The 26765-nt window shown below is 37.8% G+C and overlaps 3 protein-coding genes across 3 annotated transcripts; 1 reads left to right on the top strand and 2 right to left on the bottom strand.

Moving 5' to 3' along the window:
• The first annotated feature begins 2649 nt into the window (after positions 1–2649).
• On the top strand, positions 2650–7000 carry LOC310965272 (uncharacterized protein). The gene is made up of 6 exons (XM_083938774.1): positions 2650–2765; positions 3939–4576; positions 4701–4811; positions 5115–5176; positions 6185–6445; positions 6625–7000. Exons 2-6 carry the CDS (start codon positions 3949–3951, stop codon positions 6661–6663), a joined length of 1101 nt encoding a protein of 366 aa, XP_083794900.1. The 5' UTR covers positions 2650–2765; positions 3939–3948; the 3' UTR covers positions 6664–7000.
• A 2066-nt stretch (positions 7001–9066) lies between these two features.
• On the bottom strand, positions 9067–11181 carry rplp2 (ribosomal protein, large P2). Its single transcript, XM_083939662.1, has 5 exons — positions 11108–11181; positions 9786–9909; positions 9632–9680; positions 9448–9540; positions 9067–9187 (listed from the first exon to the last, which is right to left on the bottom strand). Exons 2-5 carry the CDS (start codon positions 9906–9908, stop codon positions 9111–9113), a joined length of 342 nt encoding a protein of 113 aa, XP_083795788.1. The 5' UTR covers position 9909; positions 11108–11181; the 3' UTR covers positions 9067–9110.
• Positions 11182–15053: 3872 nt separating this feature from the next.
• On the bottom strand, positions 15054–18240 carry LOC310965217 (adenosine receptor A1-like). Its single transcript, XM_083938706.1, has 2 exons — positions 17701–18240; positions 15054–16625 (listed from the first exon to the last, which is right to left on the bottom strand). The coding sequence occupies exons 1-2, from the start codon at positions 18054–18056 to the stop codon at positions 15989–15991; spliced, it is 993 nt and encodes a 330-aa protein (XP_083794832.1). The 5' UTR covers positions 18057–18240; the 3' UTR covers positions 15054–15988.
• Between the last annotated feature and the right edge of the window lie 8525 nt (positions 18241–26765).

The following is a 26765-nucleotide window of genomic DNA, read 5'->3' as shown; positions in this document are numbered from 1 at the left end:
CAAACTTGTTATAAGATTTTTTTTTAGCCATTGAGCTCTTTACTTAGACAGTTTAACCGTTTGTAATTGTTTCTTATTGTTCACTTGCACACTTTAAATATAATTTGTTAGACAAGACAAATACAATAGTCAACCTTCTTTTCCCCAAGTTCTTCGATGTTGGTTTGGTGTGTCTGGGCCTTAAATAAAAGTGGCCTACAAATACCTAATAATGTGAAGGTTCTGCATTGAAAATGTAATAGTAAATAAGTATTATAACATAATGTCTTAAAGTATCACAGGTTTAAGCATTAATGCTTGTATTATTATATTATTAGTGATGTATTGATGTGTGAGCACCATTTTATGTTGTAGCCGGTCCAGGTGGAGCTGATTTTAACTGTTTTATAAACTTTTGGGAAGTTTCATCTACAATGATGCATCATATTTAAGATAAAATTTACTTTATTGTCCCCAAGGTAAAACTTTGCTAAGGCAATATTGCCACAAACAGCTGCAATCAACTTAAAAGCCACAATACAACTGTGGTACACCAAAGACGCAGAAATAAACTACATTTAAAAAAAATTAATTAAATATTGCACTGTCCCTGTGAGATAAAATATAAAAATGCATAGGCATTAAAGAAATGAGGAATGAAAATCATATAAACCATAATACATAATGCATGAGACTAAATGATACACTCATTGTATGTTATATATAAAATGTGAATCTGTGAAGGAATTGGCAATTAAAGCTTTCAAATACATTTGAATAACTTACAATAAATATAGTGGAGTAAAGTTTAAAGTAGCAAGAAAATGGAAATACTGGGGTAAAGTGTATTTAGTTACAATCCATCGCTGTTAAAGGAAACAGATGTGACATGTTTGATCATTTATGGGGACAGGATTGGATTGGTTGTTTCACAATGTTTAGCATGACACCCTGTGGATTTACCGTGGTACTACACTAAAGCAAACTGGAAGGGTTTCCCTTTTTTGTAAATGTGTTAACTTACATACATATGAAATAGGAAAGAATGGGTTAAACATTTTCAAGAGCAATTATAAAGGGGTTTGTTTAACTAAAGCTAACAAAAAATTATAAATGTGGAAAACCAGTTATGTGTATTTCAATTGAATGAAAATCTCTGAACAGAGTAACATTGGGGTCAATGCAGCACAGACTAAAATAAGCTGCTCTGTTAACTCTAAACCCAGTAATGTTGCTTTCAGTTACAGACAACATTTCCAAACTGTTTCCAGTAAAGAAGTCAGATAATACATTTCCCATCAAGTCAGATGCATTGGTCATAAGAATCGCTGAGTGATCAGGAAGCAGGAGGACAATGAGTTTATCTCTTTATGCAAAATAGTTTCACTGATAACAGCCACTTTCTGCAAATCTTTGACAGCATTACAGTTTTATCAAGCCAATCCCAGCCCATGCTTGTCTGGAGACTGGAGGGAAAAAGTAGTGGTTGCAGAATTTGGTGCAACGGTCTGAGGTGAAGTCATAATCGCTTGGTGCATTAACTGCTTGTGATAAATGATTAACACAATTACAAAGGTGAAAATACTTTATCAGGTCATCAAAATACCCTGGGGAAAACTCCAACACTGAGTAATAAGCTAGAAATGGTGGGAATTGTATTACTATTATCATTATTATTATTAAAAATTGGATGGGCATTTGCAAAAATGTTCTAACACTTTAATGACAAAACGATCTATCGATAAAAACAAATACAAACACAAACAAATGAATCAATATTATAATATTGTCACAGTATTTAACATATCGTTACCTGTTTATGTATGTATAGGTAGAGGTATCGCCGTTCAATAAACGTAGTGATGTTTTGACTATTTGTCTACCATCACTGATATAAATAGTGTGGACAAAATATCAGAAAATTTGCCAGCGTAAAACAAAACTGTTCAAGGCATGTAAAATACATCACATACTCGTGTTGCCTTAACTTTGATTTGTCCAGCTATGTTGTTCTTGTTCCATCTGATGTCTAATTGTGTGCCAACATAAGAACAATGCAAAAACCTAAGTCAAATAAAAAAGCACCAATGACAAACAATCACCAACAATAACAAATAAAATGTCTACATACAGTACAAATCAAGTGTTATACGATGTAAACTACACAAATGAGACGCAATGACATGTCTAAATGCTGATTGGACTGGGTCATTATGTACAGCATGTATATATAATACTGTATATACTGTATACAGCATGTCAGGTTAATTGACAGTGAAAGATGATATAGTCCATTTTAAATGGAACATCACTGTAAAAGTATACTCTATAGGGAGCAGTGGTAGTTTGGTTGTACAGTAGCGCCTGTAGCGTCAAGAAGAGTTAACAGTTTCTTCTCAAAGCCGTTGTCTTATAGGAAATGACCTCTGCAGCTTTTACTTCCGATAAAACGTGGCCAAACCGACAGGGGCAAAATTACAGCAGCACCGAGAGCGCCGGTGAAACCGTAAACAAGTGTTAAAACACCATACAAAAACTGACGCGAGCTCACATGCAAAACAGGAAGACTTTCTTTTCTCCCGTCCGCCGCCCACACTTCCCAGTACTGAGTCATATGACGCCAGGCGGCTGCAGGTGAGGCAGAGACGTGTCCAAACATGGGTGGAGAATGTGAGCAGGTAGACTCAGTCAGTCTGGAGATTCCCTTCATGAGAGACGACTTCAGACGAGTTCAGTAACTGCTGCAGACACTTCTCTACTACTACTACTCCACTAAAGGAGACGAGGTGAGTCCACAGATCCACCAGCTTTAATTGACTCTACAGCCTTTTCTTATTCTTGTTTTTTTCTTCTAACGTTTATACATTTCTACAGATATGATATCCAAAGACTTGCACTGTATGTATTACAATGTCATAACCTACATAATAAACATTTTAAACAAGTATATAATAAAGGTTAGTAAACGGGTGACTAATAACGTAATTTAATAAACTAGATGAACTGTTTTTTCAAGCAAGCACGAAGTAGTTCCAGCTTCCTGGTTTCATAACTCTCGTGATAATAAACTGACTACCTTTAGTTGTTCAGACAAACAAAATATAATAAATAAGTAAAACAAATAAATTGAATAAGTCAACATGGGCTACAGATAATTGTGATGTTTTCCCATTATTTTTTAATTTTATTCAATTTTATTTACAGTGCCAAAGACCAATAAGACCAAATGATTAATTGATCGAATAAGACAATAATTGGCAGGTTAATTAATAAGTAAGTAGTAGTGGAATAACTAAACAGGCTACAATAACAACAAGTTTTCAGTATTTGTACTTTACTTGAGCATTTCCATTTTGTACTACTGTTTATTTCTACGCCACTGCATCTCAGAGGGAAACATTGTACTTTGTACTCCGCTACATTTATATGACAGCTTTATTTACTTCTGAGATTGTTTATACAAATTATACATCACAATATATTATTATAGCTTAAGAAACCCAGCAATATATAAAATAAACAGAATAGGCTCCTTATTTACCAGCTGCAATAGTAAAATAATGCACACATTAATGTATCAATAATTATAATAAATAAATAAATAAATTATTATTATTCTGAATTCATCCATTCTGCATAATGAGTACTTTTGGTTCTTAAAGTATATTTATACACAAATACTTTAGTAGTTTTACTAGAGTATGATTGGATACCTGTAACAGAGTATTTCCGCACTGCTAATGTTATTTAAGAAATGAATCTGAGCACCATTCTCTTGATTTTCAACTAATCTTTTGCACTACAATTTTAGAAAAAAAGTGAAAAAGGCTCAAATTGACATCTTGAAATTATGGTTTTGTTTGACCAACACTTTAAAACCTAAATATATTCGCTTTGTTATCACAAGACAATCAATCTTGAAACTAACTATTATGTGCTGTGTTTTCGTTTTCTTGCAGTTGTTCCACCATGGAAACACTGACAGAACACTCAATAACACAAAGGCCTAGTAATGGCCAGTTGATTTCTGTGCCTCACAAGGACACAATCCGCCTGCTGGAGGTGTACGTCAAGCGCAGCCTCAGTCTAAATGATGGGACATTGGTGAATAAGGGGGTTGGGAGGAAAGAAAAGTGGGTGACAATGCCAAGAAAGCAAAGACGACATTCCAGCGATCCTTCCCTTCACTTGGCCGATGGATTAAACGACAGGGGAATTGGTATATTTTCTGCACTCGAAACTCCCGCAGATGAGCCCCAGACACATCCCCAGGAATCAGAGAAACCCACCAAAAAAACAAAGAAGAACAAGAAGCCCTCGCTGTGGAAAAGTTTTCTTGGTATTTTCTCTCGGAAGAGTAACGAGGAGAAAGAGGAAGAGCTGGACAGTCCACCAGAGATACCCGAGGCCTCGTCAGCAGAAGACACCTCTGATACTGTGAACACCTGCCTGCCCACAACTCCTGTCATTTCACAAAGGAGAAAGTCCATGAGAAGAAAATCCATAAAAAGAAGGTTCTCTAAGAGGGGGCTATCTCTGACGAGACCAAATAAACCCGGTAAAGATCTCAACCCTGCTGACATCACTCGAGTAGAAGGTAAGTTTGAGGATTCAACATAACTGGATAATAGAATAGAAGAGAATAAAGATAAATTAACCTGTGATATATGAAATGATAACGATAATATAACCAGAATGAGTGTGAATTTGTTTCTTTTCAGCCGTTGTCAGCGTGGAACCAACATACTATTACTACGAAAAGGTGTCAGAGGAACTGGAGCGAATCATCCACGAGGTGCATGAAAAAGAGGAAGTTCTACCTCTCTCTGATGGTGAGAATCTGTTTTGTTGAGCTGTGCTAAGTGCACGGCAGTATTAATTCAAACAGCATTCTATTTTGTGAACAAAATCAGTCAGTTTAATGCACACTAGACAATAAATAGCATTTCTCTGTTGAATGTAATTTCATTTTAATCGGTTGAGTAGTGAAAGTTGTGTTGACTTTGTGAAGTTGCAAAATGTGTCACCATCCTGTAATTTCTCTCGGTAATGCATCTTAGTTCTGCATTTTTGTAATAAATGAGTATCACTTCATGAGTTAAATTGATTATACTTCCGCTTTTGTTTTCTCTCAGAGGAAGTAATCAACAGGATCATTGCTTTGACGAAGGTAGAGGGTGATGCTATAGATGACAAGGTTGGTATTATTATTATTATTTTTCATATTGTGTGTCTCTCTTTAAGCCCCCCTCCTGAAAAAAAAAGTCATTGCAGCCGGGGAATGACTGTAACGTCACTGTAGCAGTACTTTCTACCTACACATAGTGAAGTTGTGACATCACAAAGTCCTGAAGGTCTAAAGGCACAGTTTCTGGATACAGGCTGTGTGCATTTCTCTGTGGTTTGAGCATTTTGATACTTACACCATATCTATTAGGCACATTGACCTGATTTATAATAAAAACATTTAATACACTATAGGACATCTAAGGAATTGATGATGGTCAGGTCAAGGTTTATACAGTTTCAACAGAGAGCAAAAGCACATCAATAAACCATAAACAGTGTTATAAAGTCGGGATAGTATGAAGTACAAACTCCAAGACACAACATCATGTTAAAAGGAAAACACACCATTATATACACTTGCTCATCATCAATATGTGATATTTACTGAGTAACTTTGAAATGTTGTGGTGCAGCAGCTTTTCACGTTCTGATCTGTCCACCTTTACCTCAGCATGAGTTCAATCATTGATTCAAAAGCAGAGAACCAGAGAGAGGGTGTGCCGAAGTGATAACAACAGTGAAAGTATAGAGAGTCGAGAGGCCTGCTGTTAAAACACAGCCATGTCATGTGACTGCTTTGTAATTTGGTCGGGCAAAACAAGCACTCTGGTGACGTCACCTTGGGCTTTAGCAAACTGTGTTTCACCATTTCTGCACATTTTAAAGCCCAGTTGCTTAATCAAGAAAATAATCTGCAGATTAATTAATAATGAAAAAACGTTGGTGGAAGTGTACATCATTGTACTTGAGTTGAAATTAACATCATTGTTTGGCTGGAATATTAAAATGTATTTTATCAGTATTTAGGCTCTTTTATGACGTGTTGGTCCTTTTTCCATGGATGTTTATTAGTAGCAATATCCCTGTTAGGTCAAACTGTATTTACTGACAGGCTTCCTCTCTTTATCTCCTCCAGCTGAAGGACAACCCCACCCTAAGCAACTTCTTCCAGGGGATGTCGTACTCTTCCTTCCAGAAGTTGGCTGATGAGTATCTGGAGACAGAAGCATCGCCGACCCACAATCAACCCACTGTCCTTCCGACAGCACCTGAGCTGGTCAAGCTGGCCTTTACACTCGACTTTACAGCCAGGATAGTCGGACTTTCCAAACAGAATATAGGTCACATTACTGGCCTGGGGAACCGCTATCTACATGACCGATTTGAATACCAACAGGTAAGAATCGCACCTGAGATAAAACACTAAACATTAGAGACAAACAGCTTTGGTGCTTTTTTGTGTGTGATATTTAAGCCATGTGAGCATAAATGTGAAAATGGTAGTTCAGCGTGTGAACAGTCACAAAAACAAATAGTCACACCAAGAGGTTAAAACTCCTGTGTTGTCTTTTACAGGCATGTTCAGATCATCCAGTGTCCGACTGTGATGACTGAGAGGCCTTGCAAAAACTAACTGCAAGTGAGCGATGTGTTGCAAGCATTTCCCCTTTTTTAAGAACACAATGAGATACCTTACACCCATTTTAAGCTTATACACAACAAATTGTTGCCATTTACGTTTGATTTTAACTGTTCTGTGATAGAAAACGTGTATATTCCTGCTGCAACAGGAGGTTTTCTGAAGAACCAGTTGAATAGCTTTGGTAGATTGTGTACTTTGTGTACTACAATGACTCTAAAAATATGACGACAGTATACTTTCTGTTCATTGATTTGTAATGATACAAAATAGCAATGCAATAACCTTTGATGTACTGTTTGTGAGCTAGACACCTGTGCAATATTTTCTTTTTGTATTTCTAGAATTTTAAAATGAGCAAACGTTTATTTAATATAGGCGGAATCGAAATGTGACATGGATGCTGGCATTCAAATAAAATATATTTAATTCAATGCTCTAATTTGTATTTATTTTTGTCAGTATGAAACCATACTGGCTGTCAGGCTTTACTCTTTGGTAATTTAACATGTCTCTTGAACTGTGCAACTCCTCGCCATAAAGAGAGCAATGCAAAATCAAGACTTGTTAAAACTGGGCGTGCTAATAGTACTCTTGGCTTCAAGTACTCTTTCTTATGGAAAATATTCAAGATCAAATTCTAAAGAACTCCTCTTTCTTCACCAGAAGCTCTTGCACAGTGTTTCCCAACCGTCGCCTTTTTCAGCCCACCAGCCTTCTATGGTGACAGTGACAACACTCACAAGCAAGCAGTGCTTTCTTTTAAAGGGTCACACGCCACAAAGGTAATGAAGTATTGCCCTACCATATAAAGCAAGCTGCTTATGTAAAGGTGGAGGAATGAACAAGACCTGGATTTTGCCACGCCTATGTCTCATCTTACTACATACCTTCTGAACTGCAGAGAAGTTTTTCAAAAGTAGTTTTAAAGTAAGTGCAATCTGGAAAGACTGAAATGAACATGCCACGTCAGTAACTTGCAGCTGTATTCAGTGAGTTGATCAGCTGCTAAACATCAGTAATAGAGTTATAGTGTGTGTGTGTGTGTGTGTGTGTTATTGTGGAGATTGTTGACAGTGTCTTATAGATTCCCAGCCGCGCGTTAATGATGAGATATGACAGGCTGTCAGTTACATGCTTAAAGTGTGTAACGATGGCTCTCAGATGTGGAACAGGTTCCTCTGCTGAATATCCTGCCAGAACTAATGGGCTCACAAGGGACTCTTGTGCATCCAGCAGGGATGCTAAATCCTTCCATATATAACAGGCTTAAATTCATGTCTCTTCTTGAATTTCCTAACATTTAAGGTGATGTCTGGAGCTAAAACTACCTACTTTGTTGACACAGGTGACTGGCACTGTCAGGTAAGACAGAAACAGGAAGCGCAGCAGTGCAGGTAGTGGAAAAATTATGGTCACATATTTCTTCCAAGGATTGCTAAACCTTGTTGACAAGTTACAGTAAGTGACTAAATACTCCGTCATACTATCACTGAGTTAAAATTAAATAAAAGATTAATTGTGACATGTGACTCACATCTCATTTTTACACCACGTAGTTTCCTGGCTATCAGATCAGCACAAATACAGTATCATAGGCCTATTTCACAGCATGCAGTTGGTTCATAGCAGGCAGAGCACAGGTGTAATTAATAACATTAATGACAGCTCTGACGCACTGAGGTTTCGCCACTATCTCAGGCACTTGCTTCTGGACTGCAGCCAGATCTTATCAGTTAAAAAAGTTTCGACCATGAGAATCATCTGTTGAAGCCTACATAAAGCCATGCTTTTTGAAAAACATTACCATCTACTTGACCTCTTCTTTTAATTTGCAAAGAACCCATTTCAGTATTTCATTTAAGTCTGTCTCTATGGCTAGAAATTATACCACAAAATCTGAATTATACTGTATATAAACAAAAATGACAATGAGCATTTTTTAACTTTACTGCTGTAAAAAAAACCACCTTAAAACACTAAAAATTTGCACAGTTTGCTAAATACATGAGATGACTCAAACTGTCAGCAGGTTGTAGTCCTGTTTGGGATTGCGGTGGTGGGGCCACTTCTTTGATAAAGTTTAATCATGGCTTGTCCCTTTGAGCCAGAGACATTATGTGGTTTCAGTTATCAGGCCAACAGCAGGACAGACTGACCACATGCAGGGTCCGGATTGCCTAATGACTAGTTGCCCAGTCGAGACTATTTTTAGCCAGCAACAAAATGACTTTCAACATCAAGCCTTAAAAAAAACAAACTTTCTTGAATCCCTAATGATACCGTCTTTGGGAATAATTACCTTTGCAGTTGTAATGATTGAGAGCTATTTTAAGCTCATTAAAAACAAAGGACAAAAACACAATGTGACGAGTGTAAACCTTTTACATTTTTATTGCTTTTTAAACACAGAGAAGTTAGATTAATCAAAGAGTCCAAAGCCCATATCTTCATCTGACTCTTCTGATTCCTCTTTCTTCTCCTCCTTTTTCTCTTCCGCTGGAGACAAGACGAGAAAGACAACAGTCAATACTACAGACAGACATCAGCACGAATATTAAGCAGCACTTGTGTCTAATATAGTCAACTTTGATTCAGGACTGTTGCATGTAACCACAGCATATTGTGTGAGGGAATCTTGGTATTTGCAATGGTATCAAAATGCAATAATATACGATAAAACCATTGCAAACGTCAAGCAATTCTATAGATAAAAAATATTTATCGTTTTAAGCTTAGAATGAGGGGTATGTACATACCAACAGCAGCTGCAGGCCCCGCTCCAGTGGCCCCAGCAGCAGCAGGAGCTGCCACAGCGACACCTGCTGGTACGGAGGCTAACTTAGAGAGGCCTGTGGGCAAAGAAAAGAAATACAATTTGTTGCTGTGTTCCATGTCCGACATCTTGAAACCTTCAATGCATGTTCACTGAAAGGCCTTTACCTGAGTTCATGACTTGGTTGATGTCTTTTCCATTCAACTCACTAATGACCTACAGAGAAATATAAAATGAAATGTCAGCCACACAGGATCTTCAGTGGAAATAATTTTAACAAAGATTTTATTTAACTGCATACTACACTGTTAATTGACATACCTTGTTTAAGCGTTCGTCATCGGCCTCTATTCCTACGCTGCCCAATATGGCCTTGATGTCCTTTGCAGAGGGGCTGGTGTTTCCACCCAGCACAGCCAGGAGGTAAGCGGCCACGTAACGCATTCTGTATTGACAAAAGAGAAAAGAAAATGACAGGTGAAGTATTTGTGTGCAACTTTGCAAGTTATGCAACTCTGATGCAAGTCTGGGAGAGTAAAATATTAGAAAGACATCCTGAATCTCAACTTAAGGGGCTTTCATGTCTCATAACATGCTTGAACTTAGTCACCCAACATGTTTTTCATCATTTAGGGGTGAACAAACAATCAGACCACACAAGAAAAATAAAATAAAAAAATAAACAGCAGTACAATACAATACATAATATAAACCATAGAATACTGGGAATATTATTATATTAATAATACCGTTATTCTGCATATAGCCGACTCTTGCATCTCACTTCAGTGCTCATAATCTATGGAGGATTTAACATGATTTACCTCTCAATAAATAAATAAATACAGGAATAACTAATACGTACAGAGAAAAATGAATATGAATCATTAACACATGGACAAAAAAAATTACAAATATGACAAATGTAAGTGAAAAAAGTTGTAGAAATAAATGTTAAGCATTTATTATTGTATTTATTTATACATTTATTCGTGCATTTATTTATTCATTCCCTGTATTATTCATACATTTCTTTATCGAGTCCCACCCCTAATCGAATGTTAAGTCCTCCATAATAATCACCGCCAGGCGGCTGAAATGAATGCTTCCCCTATTTGGCATGTTTATTTTTTACAAAAGTATACTTGTGTTACGACATCATGGCGTGCCTTCAGGAAGTAAAACACTTGCGTTCACATTTTACCGGCAAGCAAAGAGAAGCAGTAGTTAATTCTGAACAGATCTGGATATTATAGTTATACAGTGAACACCTTTGGGAGGAGCAACAGCATGACGTTAGCTTAGATGCGGTGAGCGTCTGCGGTGAAACGATAATTGGACTAAATCACACACGGACAAAAAGACCCGAGTCTACGGTCGGTGTTTGTATTTCACCGTTTTAAGCTGAACTTTCTGCTTCTCCGTCATTATCACACTGAGCCACTGCGGTACACGACAGTTAGCGCTGACAGAGACAGCATGGCGGACAGTGTTTTTCCTCCATGTGCTACAGCTGCTTCTGCTCTGACGACACATTTTTTCAAGCAAAAAAGCAACCGCCGAGTTTATGTTTAAAAAAAACACCAAGTTAGACATAATCTCCTCGACATACACGGTTTTTGTCACTCTTAATTTTGACTTACTTTAAGTCTAAACAGACACGAAACGTCGGTCACGCTGGAAAATCCGGAAGGGGGAGAGAGGAGGGACCGGAAGTTATATAGGATTAAAATGCGTGGCTTTCATTGGTCCATTTGGATGCTAGACGTCAGTATTTCGATTACCCAAAGAACGAGTGTAAATACATGATGACAGTATAATAATAATAATAATAATAAAAATACTTAGATAATTTGATATGGCATCTTTTACAGACAGAGTCACAAACTGCTTCCCATGATACAGTAAAATAAAACCTAGGCTATGTATGTTTTAGTATTTCATTTTCATTTTATTTTATAATGATATAATAATAAATTATTATTAAAATAATTGTTTTTGATTATGATTTGTTTATGATAATGTTTTAATAGCTCTACTGCAAGTGTGGAGGGGTGGAGTAAGTTTTCAGATCCTTTACTCGGAATAAGTTACTAAGTTACTATTAACATACTGTAAAAATGTTACTTAAGTGAAGGTATTTAAGTATGATGAAGAAAAAGCACTTTTAAGTACAACATTTCCTGGGGTGGAACAGTGGTTAGATCAGTAAAGAGGCTGAAGGTTCTCAAGGCTTGAGAACTGCCAAAAAATAATTAAAAAAAAAACATTTCCCTCTTGTTAAAGTTCAAATACCTAAATTTTGTACTTAAATACAGTAGCCTACTTGAATAATGTACTTAGTTATACATTCCACCACTGCATGTATAGTATATGTAATTTGTTCTGTCATTCTTTTTCTTCTCACCTTTCCTCCTCCCCTTACCTTTCTCTTTTTTCATTCTGACATGATTTACATTTTCATTGAATCAACACTCTGTATTTGTTATCAAAATAGGCAACCTGGCAGCTTGTAAACTATCTTACAATTATTTGAAATTTGTAGTACAATCTGCAAAAAGGAAAAGTATCTCAAGAGACTATGGATTTAATCTGTTACAGCTGTTACGGAGGTATCAAAATCTTTCACTGAAGTAAAGTAGCAACTCCTCAATGTAAAAATACAAATTCGTGATTAAAACCCCTGCATTCACAATTTGTGTAAATAGAAATGTAGAAGTAGTCCCAGTAAAATGTACTTTAGGTATAAAGATAACTATTTAGGCAGCAGAATGGTCATGGTTTCAGAATATTATATTCAATTCAATTCAATTTTATTTATAGTGCCAAATCACTTTACAGACTAGGTAGAGACCACACTCTATGACTTATTTATGATTTAAATAGACCCAACAATTCACCCGTAGAGTACGGTGGCAATAAAAACCGTCCCTATAACAGGCAGGAACGTCAGACAGACCCAGCTCTGTGGAGGACGGACATCTGTCTTGTATCATATTGTAATGATGGATTATTATTATTACTGTAGCAGTAGCTGTAGCATTTTAATGTGGTCAAAATGGACATTATATATCAAATGGTTAATTGGATTGTTAACATAATTTGAATGTAAAATCATAAACTCCAAAGAAATGGGTAACTATAGGTGTCAAACAAATGTAATGGAGCAAAAAGCAAGTCACATAGGAATACTCAAGTAAAGTACAATTACCTAAAAACTGTAGTACTTGAGTAAACAAGTAGAGGAGACTCAGTTAAGCTCAATTAAACCCACTGGAACCTGACATTTCCATATATTATTTTAAATAAAAATCACACATTCATCTACTTTGATACCAATTTTAAAATCAAATGGTATTTTATTGAGAACAAAAGCAGGAAAGATTAATACTGATTGAGCATTTCAGAAAGAAGCAACGCTTCAAATTGTGTGTGCACCATACTGTTGACTAGAGCAATGACTTGGTTAATTGCATACATTATTTATTTCCATTCATTCACCATTAAAAACATAGTTCCGAAAGCATCAATACATTGCCATCTTTCAAGATGGAGCTATACTTTTTTATATGGGCATTTGTAATAACACAATGTAGAAAACACAAAAAGGTCATTACAGCTACAATCGTGTGATTACTCTCTTTTAACAACCTACAATTCAAACAACTCCTCCTGTCTCTCCTGGGTGAAGAGCCAGTTGAACACAGCAACCACCAAATCTGACACAAACTCTGCAACCTTCCTCATGTTTGTCACGTACCATATTTTATAACCAGATTCTCCCAGTAACATGAAGAAAAAAATGACCAAGAGCCCAAGGAAGATGCGGTCCATATAAAAATTTGCCTTTTCTCTGATGGTCCACTGGTCCCAAGGTCGCTCGTGTCGGGATTCAAAGAATTTACCAAAGTGTAGCAGGGCTGCCCGCTCGCCATCCAGCTCTTCCACGGGAGCCTCCAGGTCTGGGCCACCCTCAGCTGCTTCTGTTTCAGCCATTTTATTGTGGATATGGTGCTGTAAATAAATGTTTTCTTTAGCTGTCTGAGAATATTAAAACTATATAGGAATTAGAAATGCTAAAATAGCTAAAATACAGAAGCGTGTCTCTTGTGAAGCTTAACAAATCTTTGCTTTGCTCCTGTATTAAGATGGACGTGAAGGGTCTTACCTCAAAGAAGATTACAAACACAATATTGAGACTCTTGGCTTTTTTTTTGGTTCCACACCTACACCATGCCTGTGCTCCTTCAGTGGTCGGCAGGTCACCAGTAACAGGAGTGTGTGGTGCGAAGGCAGTAAATGCCAGATTGGTTATGCATCACCTCCCTCACTAAGTCGAGGGCTGGGGATTAGACCACACTCAGCAGTTTTAAATCCCTCATCAAGGATGAAGGTGACAGATGGTAAAATACCTATTAATATGTATGTGAGGGAGGAAAATAACATAATATAAATAGAGATATACATAGCATATACCTGACAGGTAAATGTATACTCATGAGAAAAAAATTAACATCCAACTGCTATAGCCACACCAAACCAAATGACAAAAACATTTACTCATGCATAATATTCTTAACCAGATTAGCCCTTTATCTTCTGTGAGTGGAAGTACTGTGACATGGACTGAAACGAGTCAGAACTCAAACTGATGACAAAGCAGAACGGACGCAGCCTTAGCAGAAAATTTAACTTTAATGTTGGAATAAATCACTTCAGCATAATGCTCTCTGGGTAGTTTAACAGCCTGCTACAGCTATTGAAATATGGCTGAAAGTGGTTAAATTAGCTGAGGATGCCTGCATCCTGTGATAAAGACTAATGGCTGGTATGCTTTATTGTTGCCAGTTTTGTTCCATTTGGTTTAGTGATTCATTTGCACTGCAGGCACGACCTTTTCTCTTCTCTGTAGATTAAATGGTTTTCTGTGAAACATAAAATTGATTTTTACACAATAAATCTTTCCATTCTTACTCTTCTGCTTTTGGTCACATGACCATGCAAACATCCGATGTAAGCATTTGATAAGTAATTCTTTGGGTTAAATCTAATCTCATTTTGAGCCATATGCTAGCAGTATGGCTCTATACATCAGACTGGAAAATACAGTAAAACGCCAACGCTGCGGTATAGAAAACCACAGATGTCATAGATGTCAATGCAGTGTGACATGTGTCTGGATAATACATTTTGTTAGTATGCATTTATTTCTTGTTAAACAAACGATTGTTTTATAGGCATGTCAAAAAATTGTTTTCCAGCCTTAACTGACCTAAAGACCTCAATAAATTAGGTTTGGGGTCTTTCATTCAGGTTCAATGACCCAGCACAGTGTTTGGCATTTCTTATCCAGAAATGAATACATATTTGAATCAATCACCAGGTATCATTAACTGTTGTCTGTAAATAACCAACCTGGTAATAGCCAACTGTTTGATCCTAGGCTGAGATTTAGTTGGTGTCTGGGTCTGATGCTACCATACTGTAACACACTAGCTATCCATCAGTAACCCTCACTAGCATCACTAACCATTTGACACACTGACAGTGAAAATTCACATATCTTATGAACCTCATATCTCACTGTGAAAGTCTGTCTTAACCTGCCTTACGCTTTTCATAGTTTTTCTGCTTATCTTTATATGTGATAGTGCGTTTCTTTCCCCCAGAAGGGGCGTGGCCCAGGCAAGGCACCCCTGATTCTGGTCTGGTGTGTGCAGCAATGGTAGTCCGTCTTTTTGGTATCTCTGCATATGACTGTGTGATGCAGTGCGATGGCATTGATGAATCCTACAGTGCTGCAGAAATGAGTCCTTAAACCCAGAAATGAGTCAGCATTTTTGCACTTTCGGTTCCTTTGTCCTGAAGTCAATGGGTCTTTTCAATGTGTTTGTTGGTTAGATGGCTTAAGTAATGTCTGTGATTAACACTAAGAGATTTTAAAGTTTTGTTCTACAACATAAAATGCATCAGTGAATACCCCACTCTTGAATTTTGAAACTTGTACGCATCTTTAAAAAGGTGTTTGTCAGTGGTCGTTTTTCCAGATGCAATTTGCTAAGGCTTTTTTGAAGCATCACAGAGCCGCTGGCATGGCTGCAGACTCTTAGAATCTATTTAATTGGTTGTACATCTGAAATTCACATTCACATATTAAATGAAGCAGCAATGCATGTTTATTTCTGGTGAATTTATCAACAAGCTTTTTGAACATGAAATGTTTGTTGCATCACTTATTATGTTGACATATATATATATTATAATTCAATATGAATCAATTAAGTTAAGCATTAAGTGAAAACAAAATAGCTCAGGTTGATGGTTATTTTCCTCGTGATTGCAGGCTCATTTTCTTAAAAAATATCCCTGGCAAAGAAATATGAATGGGTGAGAAATTAACTTGTCCCTCAATTTAATGAAGTGCTTTGCTTTTGTGTTTGTTAACATTTTGATATTCCAAATATCATTTAATCCCATGAGTGTCTCACTGTAAGTCATGTACACATGAGTACTGCTGTTCTTTGTTACAGGTTTACACTCACTTTCTCCGTCAGGGCTGGTGTGCTGGTGGGGCACTGGGTGGGCTCTGCGGGTTTACATAACATGCAGCGGCGAGCAATTTGGATCAGTGTGACACGGAACCGCTTTATCCTGAATGCATAAACCATTGGGTTGAGTGCTGAGTTCACATGGGACATAAAAATGCCTACATACATTGCAAACTTTGGTATGGAACACTTTGGGCAAAAGAAGTCGATGCAGTTCATGATGTGTATTGGCAACCAACACACCGCAAAGAGGAACACCACCAAGGCCAGTGATTTGGCCAGCTTCAGCTCTTTCCGATAGTACCTGTCTCCATCACACGTGGCTTCAGCACGCCGGTTAAGCTGTCGCCGGATCACCCTAAAGATCTCCCCATACAGAGCGATCATTACGGACAGAGGTACCACCACCCAGCCGAAGAAATTGAAATACACCATGTAGTCCATCCTCATGACAGCAGTGAATTCACAGACAATGTCGCTGGAACTGCTGAAGTTTCCTTGGACATCGCTGTTATTCCATCCAATCATTGGAACTAATCCAGTGAGGAAAGAGAGGATCCAACACAGACAGACTGCAACAATGGCCCTCCTCTCTGTCACTACGGTGCTGTACCTGAGCAGGGTTTTTGGAAAACAAATGATGACAAAAATGTTTTTAATCACTTAAATGCTCAGATGCATACTATACTACTCCATCAGTCTTTTTTTTAACCAATGCCAATCCATAGATTATTATTCAGAGGCATTTTTCTTAAGTGACAGCGTTTGACATCAGGATCCAACTGCTAAACAAAAAGTAGTCTGAGCTGACTGCCAAAATCCCTTAACAAACCTTGCGTTTGCCAGTTATTTAGGTAGACAGTGGCATTTTCATTTGCTTAAAAGCTTTTGACATCCAGCTCATTGATTTGTGTTAAACCAAATGACGATATATAGTGACGTGTCAGACATCAACTCTACTTTCTCTTGATTGGATCTCTGGGGCTAAAAGCACACATTTAGCTCTCTGATGCTAAAGGCAATTAAATAGAAAATGAAGGGGTTTGCTGTTTGATGAATGATTTAAATTCAGTGACACCAATATGTTGGTTCTGAGAGTAATCCAGACACACATATATATATATATATATATATATATATATATATATATATATATATATATATATATATATATATATATATATATATATATATATATATCTTGATTTGACTTGACTTGTTCAAGTGACTTCAGAATCTATTTTAATCAAGAAAGCTGCAACAGACTCGAACAGGCAACTACAACTAGTCTGGTATTATGGTGATATCTGCTTCCTATTGCTCTTGGCTATGAATATTTGATTGTATTTGATTTGATTGTACCATAAAAGACAAAAAAAGACATCACTTTATTATTATCTTTCAAAACTGTCATCACAACATTCAGATTCAGATCGACTTTATTATTTGTTCTAGTGCTTTTGTAGTGTGCTATTGTGGACACCAGTCCACAATAAAAACGAACAGAATAGGGCTAATAACTACATAATCATAATAAAATATATCCCAAAGAGACAGAAAAAGCAATAAAGTCAATAAAACAGACAACAGCATGATCTGAACTGGACTGAAATTAACTGAACGGAGTCTGTGTAAATCCTGAGGAACCCCATATTAAACCTGTACACAACCCTACAACACTTCCTCACCTGGTAGGAATTTTGACACGCAGATATCGGTCGATGGCTATAGCCAGCAGGGAAAGGATGGAGCTCTGGGTGATGATCAGCAGCAGGCAGGACAGGAAGAGGCAAGTGTAGAACTGAGTGTTAAATCCCAGACTAATGATAATAGCCAGAGGGATGACCAAAACCCCAACAGCAATATCAGCAACAGCCAGAGACACGATGAAGCAGAAGGTGGTGTTGCGGAGAGCCCGGTTCACACACACAGCCAGCACCACCAGGACATTCCCCACCACAGAGGCCAGGGCAATAGCTGTCTCAATGGAGATGTACATCATGTCGACATGCTCCCGACGCTTGATACCAGGAGAAGAAGACATTTTCGCTATTCACAGATCTCGTTTACCTTCACTCAGATTGTCAAAAAAGAAAAAAATCCAAATGGTTGTTGAAATTCTTCGCTCCACTCTACTTCTTGTTTCATCATGTATGCTCTATAGCTGAAAAAAGAATACTTTTCTCCTTAGTTACATGATTTACACAATGAGTTACTATTGTGCTCCGGAAGGGATGTTTGACAATTGATCCTTAGCATGTTGTTCAAGCTTTGCTTAGGACTCAGTACATCACTACTCCTCTACATTCTCTCTCTCTCTCTCTCTCTCTCTGTCTCTCTCTCTCTCTCTCTCTCTCTCTCTCTCTCTCTCTCTCTCTCTCTCTCTCTCTCTCTCTCTCTCTCTCTCCCTCTCTCTCTCTCTCTCTCTCTCTCTCTCTCTCATGGTCTGTAAAAACACTCATAAAATCAAGGGGAGGGACTTTGCTTTCTGCAGCACCCTGCAGCAATAGTTTGGCTCACAGTAAGTGTTTGTGTATGGTTTTTAAGAGAAGCTGTGGTCTTTAATAACTGGCAAGATGCATTTTTGATAAATCTGTTATGCATAATAGGCTCTCAACTGATGATTGATATGTATTAGAGCTGATTGTATCTTAAATGTATCCATATCAGCATGTGAGTGAGTGGATGAAAGTACAATGACAAATAGATGCTTGAGAAATAGAGTCGATAATACACAGTTAAATATAATGTTTGCACAGACAAGTTTAATCTTCAGCTGTAAATTGTCCATCCTCGTCACAACCCTTTATTAACCAAATTTAAGGGATCCTAGTCAACCATGTGTTTGTAACTCATAGTTTATTTTAATAAATCATTAGTGGCCAATTTATTATATGACTATTAGTCTCATTTTACCTGTACTAACACACTAACATCCTGACACTTATTCTTCTTTTACACTTTATTCTTGTTGTTAGGTTAAAATGTTTTGTATAATTGCACTGTCGTTATTTGCTGCTCTGTGTGCCCTGAATTGCCCCCCGGGGACAAATAAAGTTTTTTGAATTGAATTGAAAAATCAAGTGTCCTAAAAAAAAATCCAGCATCAGTGGACCTCACGTGACAACAAGGCTCTTGGAGGTCTGGTACACAATTTGTAATTTTTAAACTTTGTGTGTTTGTACAGATTATGTTGATATTTTACTTGTTAATGAGTGAGATTGTTCCACCTTTGGACAGAGCCTGCATCCAGGTTTTATTCTTAGCTAATCTTAACAGATGTTAGCTGTAGCCTTATATTTAATAAACAGATAGAGTGAGTTTAATCCTCTCATCTAACTCTTCCAAAATGTAAATCTCGTCTACTTTGTATTTCATCACACTAATTAAGGGCTAAATGCAAACCAATTACATTAATATTTTATTGTTGTAATTAATGTTGGATCCAGCTCTTTGCATTGAAGCTGTCTGTTGTGGATGGATTATGGTTAGAATGAAGTCTGCTCCTGTTATCAGAATGATCTAAACCAGTGGCTCTCAACGATTTTTGTGTCAAAGACCCCTAAATTTTATAAGATTTCAGGGGCCTCCCTCTGAAAACATTTTGGTTGTTAGATAGTATTCAGATGGACAATAGTTGTGACAAAAACTCACTTATGAAACTCCCTCAAGCAATCCATGAACTCCTGGTTGAAAACCACGGAAACTGCACTCATGTTACACTTTAGTCGTGCAACATCAATAACAGAGAGACGTGGAGTTAATTTGAGTTGTTGAGGTGGTTGAGGTCCAATTCATAATTTATTCCATCTACATTAGTAAAATCATATTTCAATGCAGTAATTTTAGCTTTTAATTAGAATTCTGTACATGTGTTGCAAAAAGCTCTAATGCTTTTGCTCATTCATGAGCAGTTCTGATGTTTTAATATGCACATACTAGTAGTATTTCTTTTTTAATACATGTTTCAGTGTCACAGTCTTGAATTTAATTCCAATGGCACATTTCTTTCTCCAACCTTTCTATAACTTGGGCTCTACAGGCTAAATTGCAGGTATGGAATCAGATCCAAAAGTTGAATCACTTAATCTAATTGTTTGTCAGAGAATGAGAACAGTTTGGCTGCAAGCATCACTGAGTAAGTAATCAATGAGATTGTCTTCTGTTGCTTGAGGAAGCAAATCCAGTGTCAGCCTTTATGTTCAGTCAGATCACTTCACTTTTTAAAGAAAGCGATGACTCAGGATCTTGTTTCGGGACACTGCATATGATCTCATGCTCTGGTCTAAGCATTAGAGAGTTCATATACTGACACTAAATCAGTTTTATTAGGTCTCTGTCATCCCACAGGCCTTCATTACTTCGAGTGGGTGTCTACTCACATTATCACTTCTTGAGATGCAATAACTGTAAATGTAAAAAATACTGCAGTATGTACCAAACATATTGGTTCAGAACTTTAGAAAACCATTATCTATTTATTGCACTTTTACTTTAAATCCTTTGTAGTGGTTATATTAATTAAAGTAATGTGACAGAGAAATTATGGATTAAAAAAAACTGAATATTGATTTAGTGGCCAATATAGTGAGTTTCTAAGCTTAAATGAAAACAGACCTTTTTATATGGATTTTTATATGACTCTGCAAAGGTATTCAGGAGGCCGCTTTCTCAAACAAATAACTTCATTAAAGAATTTTCAACATTATATATATATATATATATATATATATATATATATATATATATATATATATATATATTATATCATATTTTATTTCGCTAATATTCCTCTACAGTAGACTGTGGTTGCAAAACACATCATTCTCTATAAATATAATGAATTTGATTATGGCCTTGCAGGGATCCGCTTGCCCACATGCCACAGAGATTACATGACAGTTAAACTATATTACCGGTTCCAATTAACAAAATTATTCTCAGCATCCTCACAGAGCATTCCATAATGCTGAATTTATTTCACTCTGACATAATGACTTCACTGAAATGCTGTATGTATTTGTGTCTCTTTTAATCAGTCAACCTCAGCAAGTTTCCAAAAGGATATGAGTGTTCGAATTAATAAGCCAAATGGAGCACAAAAAAAATCAGGGAGTGACTTTAAAGATGAAATGCTGAAACCAGATCCCTCTACAGCACTGAATGGCTCTAATGAGGCGGGTTAGGGCCATCTAAGTTGTTTGTTTATTTGTTTGTTGTGTGTCTCTCGATTTATAAAAAACAACCACTTACTCGAGAAAATAATCAGCAGATTAATAATGAAAATAAACATTAGTAACAGTGCTACATAAAAAAGTAAAAATGTTGCTCACATATTAATGCATTAGTAATAATAATATAATGATATAACATACAATAGTATAACAATCACGAGTGAACAATCACATTTTTAAGTAGCCTAATATCTAAAGTTAATTTTAGTGAACTTCACTTAAATACTTTTACTTAAGTAACATTCTCAATGCAGGATATATACATGTAAAGGAGTTTTGAGGTGGTATTAGAAGCCTTTTTATTTATTTATTTTGTTTGCAGTGAAATTAGTGGACAAATGAACCACTTTGTTCCATATTGTTATTTTTATTATTATTATTCCACACCTCCGTAGCCCCCCCCCTCTCCATTCCTGCACACACGTTCACCAGAGTGACATCCGGCACGAGGGTCACCTGTAACGGATACTGCTTCATGGAGACTGTAGAAAGTGAAATAGCCTAAGTAACATGAGGGAAACCATTTTAACAGTCTAACCATTTTGCCAGGTTTTGGAGAATCTCAGAGAGATAAAGGCTAATTACTGAAGAAGATTTGGAGACACTGTTTCAATTTGAGCTTTTTGTGGTCTGTGTTTTCGTCACATCAATGCACACTGGCGAGTCAGTCTTGATTTAACGTTATCAAGCAGTTTTAAAGGATGAACTTCTGAAGAAAAAATCTCTCTTATGTTTCACACTGTTTGATTTCGATCTGGTCCAAAAAGAGAGACAGGGGTATATATGTACCATGAAATGCCTCTGTGTCGGAAATGTATCCTTACAAGTACACACACGGACAGCATCAACAAGATGCTAGCTGTAGGCCCACTTTTTTCCCACTGTGAAAAACACAAGTCCAAGCATAAAACAACTCCAGACAGCTGTTGGGGCATACAGTTTAGATTGTACTGGGTCTGTGTTTGTGAAAGTAACAGTTGTCATTCATCTCTTTTTCCAATATGGCGGCGGTGTGACGGCAGCCTGTCGCGTGTATGTTTATTTAGTATTTTAGTGGACTACGCATAAGTGTTATAGCTATAACCATTGCGTACTGTTGAATACTGAAACCTAAACAAGACTGTTGGTGCCATTGAGTTCTGTTGTGGAAATAGATTCTTCAATAAAGATCAACAAACAGGATCAGCTTTTTCTCCGTGGTTAATTTTGCCAAAGCATTTTCCTCTGCAGACAAAAATACATTCATCCCTACATCCTCACAAAGTTAGAGCCCAGTAAAAAATGACGACGTGCCAAATCTCGCACAGTCTTTTAGGGAGAGGGACAGGACGCGAATAGCCTTGGTTGGGTGACGTCTTTAGACCGAACAAAAAAGATGCCTTAGACATTACAATTCTGAACATTCTGAACCTCTCTCATCACAAGGTCTCTAACACAGGGTACAGATGCACAAATATGCCAATATATCATCATGAGTTAGTTATTTGCATTAACCATTAAGAAGGTGAGACAGAGGAGACACTGAACTGTGTCTGACCTGACAAAACTATGATTATGAATTACAAATATCCAAAATTCCCACAACAGTTCTTAACTAAGACTCAGTCCAAGTACCCAGAGGTGTTCATTGTGGTGTCTGGAGATTTCAACCATGTCTGTCTCTCTAAGACATTTCCTACTTTTAAACTGTTTATTGACTGTACAACTAGAGGTGATAAAATGCTGGATCTCCTGTATGCAAATGTGAAAAATGCCTACAAATGTTTTGCACTGCCCCCTCTGCCTGTCACCATCAGAACATCAAGAGGTTGGTATCCTGAGACTGAAGAAGCCCTGAGGTGCTGTTTTGAGACAACAGATTGGAATGTGTTCTGTGAGGAGTATGGGGAAGATTCAATTCAATTCAATTCAATTCAATTTTATTTATAGTGCCAAATCATAACAAAAGTTATCTCAGGACACTTTACAAACTAGGTAAAGACCACACTCACTGTGACTGACTTATTTATGATTTACATAGACCCAACAATTCACCCGATGAGTACGGTGGCAACGAAAACCTTCCCTATTACAGGCAGGAACGTCAGACAGACCCAGTTCTATGGAGGACGGCCATCTGTCTGCACCGGTTGGGGAGGAAGAAAAGGAGAGAGAAAGAGAGAAAAGACGGACAGATGGACAGAGAGAGACAAAGACAGACACAAAGACAGAGACAGACACACTTTCAGTAACTATAATAATATCTATAGTAATGTGAACATGATCTATATGTTATGGCAGTTAATACAGCAGAATAGTAGAAACAAGCACAGCTAAGGTTATAGATTAGAATAGCAGCAGGAAGCGTCATGCAGGACCACAGCAGCAGGCACCACCACGATCAGCAGAGACCTGCGAGATGACAAAGCACAAACAACTCCGGGTAAGAAGTTGAATTAGTAATATGCATTGATGAGACATGAATGATACAGACGGAGAGGAGAGAAGCTCAGAGTATCTGGAAAAGTATTATCCCCCGGCAGACTAGGCCTATAGCAGCATCATTAAGCAGAACAAAATCAGCTTAAAAATCACAACATTGCTAAGGGCTCGTAAGCCCTAGCTGTAAGCTTTATCAAAAAGGAAAGTTTTAAGTTTACTCTTAAATATCGGAACAATGTCTGCATTCCGAATAACACTTGGGAGTTGGTACCACAGGAGAGGAGCTTGATAGCTGAAGGCTCTGCCTCCCATTCTACTTTGGGAGACATTGACGGACTAACAGAATGCAGCCAGGGAAAGCAGTGGGGCCAGATGACATCAGCCCGAGGCTACTGAAGACTTGTTCTTCAAAGATGTGTGATACCTTAACACACCTGTTCAACCTGAGCTTGCGCTTACAGAAGGTCCCAAGGCTGTGGAAAACATCTTGCCTGGTACCCGTTCCAAAAAACACCCATCCAAGTCACCACAATGACTACAGACCAGTAGCTCTCACCTTACATATTATGAAGACAAATGAGGGAAACTGAGTTTTACGTTTCACAAAGGGAGGTAACTCAAACCAGAGAAAGAGGGGTAACTCTAGCCTGTTTCACAGAGAGAGGTAACTTAAGCTCTTGGTCAGGTACCATGGTAACATACTCTATGAACCTAACCTGGTCTGGACCAGGTTTTCCCAACAAACCTTGAGTTTCTCTCTGTCTCCGCCCTCTTTCAGCCACAGACAGTATTTTATTTCCTCATTCATTCCATCTGCAGGTGTTTTAGCATAGTATAGTTCTGCTAAAGTTCCGTCTGTTTTTTGAGAAAATCATTGCAAACATCAGTCAGTAGGCCTACATTAGAAGTTATATTAGGTGCGATTATTTTCACTACCATGGCATGTCCTTTTGATAATGATCCCTTGGATGAAGGTGCAGCATTACTGCGCAGAGAATAAAATATTTGTCGGGAGATGTTTATCAAGCCGCGTATAGATGCTCTTGCATTTCCAGACAATTATCTTTTTGAGCGGTACCATTTCACGTCACAGTCCATCATTTACGTACACAACCTCATCCGTCCTTACATTTCCATCATTACCAACCGAAGTCATGCTCTCACATCCCGGCAGATATTCTGTGTTGCACTGTGGGGTTTTTTTGCAAATGGAAGTTTTTTATACAACGTCGGAGATGCAGAGCACTTGAGTAAGGCAACTGTATGCAGAGTGGTCAGAAAAGTGTGCCTCGCCCTGAAACGGCTACTACCCACCTTTATCATTTTCCCTGGACCTAAACCTGTCAGAGCCATCAGGGAGGAGTGCCACAGGATAGCAGGTGAATGATGTAGAGATCTATTAAATTAATATTAAATAATATTCTGTTGATAAAGTCCATTGACATTGTGCTGCAACCTAAGACCGGGTTTATTCATTTTTAATTTATTTCAGGATTTCCCAGTGTGATTGGCTGCATAGATGGCACACACATCCCCATCACGGCTCCATTACATAATGAAGCAGATTATGTGAATAGGAAGTCCAGTCACAGCATAAATGTGCAGGTACATGTGGATTGACTACTGTTTCAAAAATGTTAAAGACTGCATCATAGTTCAACATATGTCAATCTCTTCACTGTCAAGATCGTGTGTGATGCTGCATACATAATTTCCACTGTGGAGGCCAAGTTGCCTGGGTCTGTTCATGACGCAAAGATGTATCGGGAGTCTAACCTGAGCAAAAGACCGCAACATGGTAAGCAGTCTAAAGATTTGCACAATACTGTATAATTCACTTGTCTCCCTCCTTTTCATATTCTCTAATGTATCCACTACACATTACAGGAGAGTTTGAAGGCCATCCGCTTGGTGACAGGGGTTACCAATGCCAACCTAGGCTGCTGACCCCTTACCCTGACCCTGAACCAGGCCCCCAACAGAACTTCAACCGGGCTCACTGCAGGATGAGAGCCCATGTTGAGATGACCATAGGCCTGCTGAAAGCCTGTTTCCAGCGCCTACGTCACCTCAGGGTGACCCCTGAGAGGGCCTGTGATATTATTGTGGCATGTGTTGTTCTTCATAATATTACCATTAGAGGAGAGCAACACCCTGCCCTACAAATGTAAGACCCTGATGATGACCCCATCCACCTGTCAGCTATGCTGGACAGCAGAGCATTAAGAGACAACATATGCCATCATCACTTTAGTGATTGAGTCACCATCATCATCACCATCACCACCACCACAGCAGTCAAATAAAGACATAATACACATTTAATTTGGTCTTCTTTTCCTACAAATACAAGAGCTAGTTAAGTCAATGTTCCAATGGTTAACATAATTAACATCATTCGTCTGTGACCATGCACCTACCTGTATTTAAGCTGTTGTGACCCTGTAATTTCCTGTAAAGGATTATTAAAGGATCTATCTAGTGATGTTCCATTGTGTGTAGCTGTACAATAATTATATCACCACATATGAGCAGAGGCATATCAATATATAATGTTATGTCTCTCAGAATGGGCATACGTTTATTGATTAAAACAAGATCACCATATTATGAGCCACTTTTCTTTATTTCTTTGTCAAGATTTAAAATTTTAAAGTGTTCAAATTGATTGTGATTGATAAACAGTTTAAATTGTCAGCATAAGGTTTCCGGACAACTACCAGAGTGCGGATTGTACTTGAACTTGTGATTGCTTCTTTGTGTAGTGTTGTTAGCGATAACATTGCAACAAAAGTGATCTCAGGACACTTTACAGAGTAGGTATAGACCACACTCTATGACTCTATGACACTTAGCTGACTACGATCTTCGGGTCAGTGCCTCACAAAGTGTTGTGGGCAACTTTTGACTTCTTCCAAATCCCAAAGGATATCGCAAGACTGGTCAGAACCTATTTCCAGGATCTCCAGTCTGTTACAACTACCTGGCAGCACCTGGAAGTAGGGATAATGGCAGGCTGCACAATTTCTCCACTTGCTTTTACCATGGCCATGGAGCTCATTATTTGAGCAGCTCAATGGGTGGTAGGAGGAGAACGT

This window comes from Echiichthys vipera, assembly GCF_963691815.1.
Source record: "Echiichthys vipera genome assembly, chromosome: X".
NCBI lineage: Eukaryota > Metazoa > Chordata > Actinopteri > Perciformes > Trachinidae > Echiichthys > Echiichthys vipera.
The sequence above is the reverse complement of the archived record's forward strand: the minus strand, read 5'-3'. Positions and strand labels throughout refer to the sequence as shown.

Excerpts from the sequence above, each read along its gene's own strand:
- rplp2 (XM_083939662.1), bottom strand. The coding sequence starts at position 9,908 with ATGCGTTACGTGGCCGCTTACCTCCTGGCTGTGCTGGGTGGAAACACC. Across the intron at positions 9,681-9,785 it reads ATGACGAACGCTTAAACAAG|GTCATTAGTGAGTTGAATGG; the intron begins GTATGTCAATTA and ends ATTTCTCTGTAG. Across the intron at positions 9,188-9,447 it reads GGGGCCTGCAGCTGCTGTTG|CGGAAGAGAAAAAGGAGGAG; the intron begins GTATGTACATAC and ends TCTTGTCTCCAG.
- LOC310965272 (XM_083938774.1), top strand. The coding sequence starts at position 3,949 with ATGGAAACACTGACAGAACACTCAATAACACAAAGGCCTAGTAATGGC. Across the intron at positions 4,577-4,700 it reads TGACATCACTCGAGTAGAAG|CCGTTGTCAGCGTGGAACCA; the intron begins GTAAGTTTGAGG and ends GTTTCTTTTCAG. Across the intron at positions 4,812-5,114 it reads AGTTCTACCTCTCTCTGATG|AGGAAGTAATCAACAGGATC; the intron begins GTGAGAATCTGT and ends GTTTTCTCTCAG.
- LOC310965217 (XM_083938706.1), bottom strand. The coding sequence starts at position 18,056 with ATGTCTTCTTCTCCTGGTATCAAGCGTCGGGAGCATGTCGACATGATG. Across the intron at positions 16,626-17,700 it reads CGTGTCAAAATTCCTACCAG|GTACAGCACCGTAGTGACAG; the intron begins GTGAGGAAGTGT and ends AACCCTGCTCAG.